At 38.5% G+C, this 3,895-nt stretch overlaps 1 protein-coding gene across 1 annotated transcript; it reads right to left on the reverse strand.

Annotated features, from left to right (window-relative positions):
- Window positions 1–1,165: 1,165 nt before the first annotated feature.
- On the reverse strand, window positions 1,166–2,353 carry LOC119066831 (E3 ubiquitin-protein ligase NRDP1-like). The gene is made up of 2 exons (XM_037169494.1): window positions 1,689–2,353; window positions 1,166–1,564 (listed from the first exon to the last, which is right to left on the reverse strand). Exons 1-2 carry the CDS (start codon window positions 2,227–2,229, stop codon window positions 1,341–1,343), a joined length of 765 nt encoding a protein of 254 aa, XP_037025389.1. The 5' UTR covers window positions 2,230–2,353; the 3' UTR covers window positions 1,166–1,340.
- Between the last annotated feature and the right edge of the window lie 1,542 nt (window positions 2,354–3,895).

Raw genomic sequence — 3,895 nt, forward strand, 5'->3', positions numbered from 1 at the left:
ATATGGAGTAGGATCCTCGAGCGACAGCGAGAATCCTACTCCATATGAAATACAATGCTTTATTGCATGAGCGAAAACGAGACAACAACATATGACTGTTTTGACAGCAAACTATTAATGTATGAATTAGCGCTCTAGATAAGTAATTTTTCGGGTAATCACACCGCGAATGCAATAATAGTAGATTATTCACCTCTGTCCACATCTTTATTTAGACACTTGGGGAGTTATTGCATGAGCCGAAGGCGAATGTTATAACCCCAAGTGTCTAAATAAACATTTGGACAGATGTGAATACACTATTTTATCTAGCGACGGCGAAATAATAGCACTTTATCTACCTAGGCGAAATAATAGCAGTGAAAAAGTGCTACTATTTCGCCGTCGGTAGATAAAATTAGAGGTGTGCGCCGGGTGGTTTTTCTTCTATCGGCGTAACCGTCGGCGTTGGGTCTAAATGACACCCTAGACCATTGCACTCTTCAGAAGACTTTTAAGTAATAAACTAAAGAATCAATTTTTTTAGTTTGGAGAAATCGGCGCGAGGCAAATTACAAAGTTATAGAGTTTACGCCGATAATTTTTTGACTTTTTGAAGAAACTCTCGAAAATTGTCGGCGTATCCGTTATAACTTTTAACTTTACCTCGCGCCGATTTCTACAAACTAAAAAAAATGATTCTTTAGTTTATTACTTAAAAGTCTTCTGAAGAGTGCAATGGTCTAGGGTGTCATTTAGACCCAACGCCGACGGTTACGCCGATAGAAGAAAAACCACCCGGTGCACACCACTAGATAAAATAGCGTATTCACATCTATCCAAATGTTTATTTAGACACTTTGGGTTATAACATTCGCCTTCGGCTCATGCAATAACTCCCCAAGTGTCGAAATAAACATGTGGACAGAGGTGAATTATTATACACTATTATACACTTCGCAACGTTCTGTAGATTGACAATGCCGATTGACTATACAACTGTAGTTCTAAATTCGGTAAAATGTCTTGAAGAGTCTGGTTCTAAAACGGATTTACGTCAGTCCAATGATAAAGATCGTCGCCTTCTTCATTTGTTGACTGGGAGCAGTTCTATGCTACGAAAATAATTCTGATGCTTTAGTTTTTTCCATCTTTAGAATTTACTGTGAGGTTCAGTGCCTTTGACTAGAATTGACTTATTTTTGGGGTTTTCATTTATTGTGGAAATAAATTCAGTTCCATTCTTAAAATAAATCATTAATTTCATTTGTTTATAAAGAAATTCCAATTCTTTGGAAAATGATAATTAGTTGTTTGGCTTTGGCGCCAATCACTGGTTAAAAAAATTAGACGTGCCACTGTCATTGAATGTTATGCTTCGAACAAGTTGCAGATTCCTGTAATGTTACAGTATCACCACAATCACAATACCAGGTGCTAGCCTCTGCGACCATACCAGCGACCCGATGATTGTCGTGCTGTCCTCTGTTAAAGCAATCCACACAAAGCACTGACATCCGGCGTATCTGACACGTATAGCAACGGTAAAACATTTCGCCTTTCGCCAAAACAGCTCCACAAGTAACTGTGTAGATGGGAGGAATGGTTTAAGACTTTGTAATAAGTGGAAATTGCTAAGCGGAACTTATTTTCAGCATTGGAATGTGGGACGCAAGCATTAACCTAAAGATGTATGAATGTTCATTTACCTCGACGTTTCTTTTGACTTCCAAGAGCAGACAACAGACCAGCATTATCCACTTTCAGTTTCTCGATCTGAATGTTCAGTGAGCCATTGGTGGTTTTCAGATCGACAATTGAAGCTTCCAATCCAACAATTTTATTCTGAAGGATCTCAATGCAATTGTGAACTCGTTGCACCTCGTCCACCGAGAGTCGCAGCTTGAAGCCACACATATTCGGACATTCATAGAAACCCTCTGGACACTTTCTTTCATGCTCCTGATACGTTGCAATCGTCAACGACTCTTTGCAAGATTTGTAAACGCATCTCAACTTGATGTTGGAATAGACTCGTTTCAGAGCGGTGCCCAATTCGTCGAAACCATTAACTTTTATACCGCAAGTCGGGCAAATCTTTACAGCTGTGGTGACACATGAACGACATAGACAATGTTCACACTCTTTTGTCAATATTGGGTCGGCGACAACATTATCGCATATTCCGCATAAAAATTCGGCGATAGAGATGATGATGGTTTCTGTGAAACGTAATTTATCGATGCCCATCGTTTATTTATTTATTTGTCACACCACTATATGGTTGAGATTGTTTGATGGTTCGAGATCAACTGACAACTACAAATTGTTTTGTCAAGCCCATACAAAAAGAGAAGAAAGAGTGGTGATATTGTGGCGCTGATTAAGAGGTTCCGAACGTTCAGCACGGACACAATCCAAAAATAGAAGATAAAATAGCAAAAAGTAGAAAAAGACATTTTGATGTGACAATCTTTTACTGTTCGAAAAACATAGTTGGAACGGTTGGAACTAAGAACCACGATATAACTTTTCATTTGATTCGTAAATACCAAGTGGCTGCATGTCTTTTGTGTGTGTCTGAACTGAACATTCGGAACACCTTAAAGGAAACCTCAAAAAGATATGGGACAGCAAACATATTCAAACGCCTATAGAATGCTCTCTGCCACTTCGCGAGTATGACTCTATGGTGAAGTCCGATCATGGGGACATACTTAATAGAATTGCGTTAAGGTTGCCAGATTGTTTCTATAAAAGTCCAGTCCTTGGTATTGAATTAGAATATGAAGATGGAGATGCACTGTTCGAAAAATAGTTGATAGTCGAGTGTTTTTGTTGAGTATAATAGCATCGCCCAAAACCACTTACAGTGGAGGTGTGACGCAAGTCCTGTTATCCACTTACAAAAGAACTGATATCGGTGTAGGTGACGCTAACAGATTCTACACGCAAAAAGGTATGCGTCACAAATGGCAGCTGATGAGAAAAGTACGCGAAAGTTTTATCAACAAAAATCTTACCAGAAAAATTTTAGGAAGAAAATTATAATAAAAAAGTTTGCGTCACAAGTGGCAGACTCTTAACAGAGTGAAAAAGTGATAAAGGTTGGTAAAATTCATCAATTTCAAAATGTATGAAAATGAATTTCTTCATACAAATTTCTGCAAATTTCCAAGTTTTGAAATTTAATATCTCAGCCAAATTTTAACCTTATGAGGCGTGTGATAGCTCGTTGAACTCGTATGGGGGAACGGACTTGCGTCACGGCCCTTCACTAACGTAGGGCCATGATAATACGGGTGAACTGTACATTTATATTTTCTACGCAAACAGCTAACTTAGCTTTTTAGAAACAGTAAATGTATATAACATTACAATCATTCAATCTGTTCCATTTCTCGTCGAAGCGATTTTCTAATGTTCGATATTTATTTATTTAACGATCAGAAAACAAGTCTTTCGGCCCAATAAGATATTAATTATATTATAAATGTATTCCGAGAACAGATAGTAGAGCGACATTAGCATCGTTTATTATCAGAGCAACCTTGTTTCCTTGACGAGTGTCCAATGCGGTGATCAATGGATCACATTCCTCCGGCAAACTGCTCAAGAGAAATGCAACCCTCCAGGCTTCAATTTCTCCTCAACCGATGTATCCAAGTCTGGAACGTCAGGAAATATGCATAGCTCGAAAAACACTGACTTCAGATTTCACTTGATGAAATCAGTTTCGAATTGGTGTTGTGAGGACACCTCAAAGTTTGTCGTATAACTTTTTGGGAAAATCCATAGAGCCTCCTAGCACGCACGGCCGGATTATCCATTTTCCAAAAAAAAATGTGTCACTTTTTCGAACACAAGGGACTGGACTTTAAATGAAAGTCTGCCTATTATAGCCCCGAGAATTAAG

Source organism: Bradysia coprophila, chromosome IV (assembly GCF_014529535.1).
Source record: "Bradysia coprophila strain Holo2 chromosome IV, BU_Bcop_v1, whole genome shotgun sequence".
Lineage (NCBI taxonomy): Eukaryota > Metazoa > Arthropoda > Insecta > Diptera > Sciaridae > Bradysia > Bradysia coprophila.

Bases quoted from the DNA above. Each gene is read 5' to 3' on its own strand.
- LOC119066831 (XM_037169494.1), bottom strand. From the start codon at position 2,229: ATGGGCATCGATAAATTACGTTTCACAGAAACCATCATCATCTCTATC. The intron at 1,565-1,688 runs GTAAATGAACAT...CCATCTACACAG, and splicing joins AAGTCAAAAGAAACGTCGAG to TTACTTGTGGAGCTGTTTTG.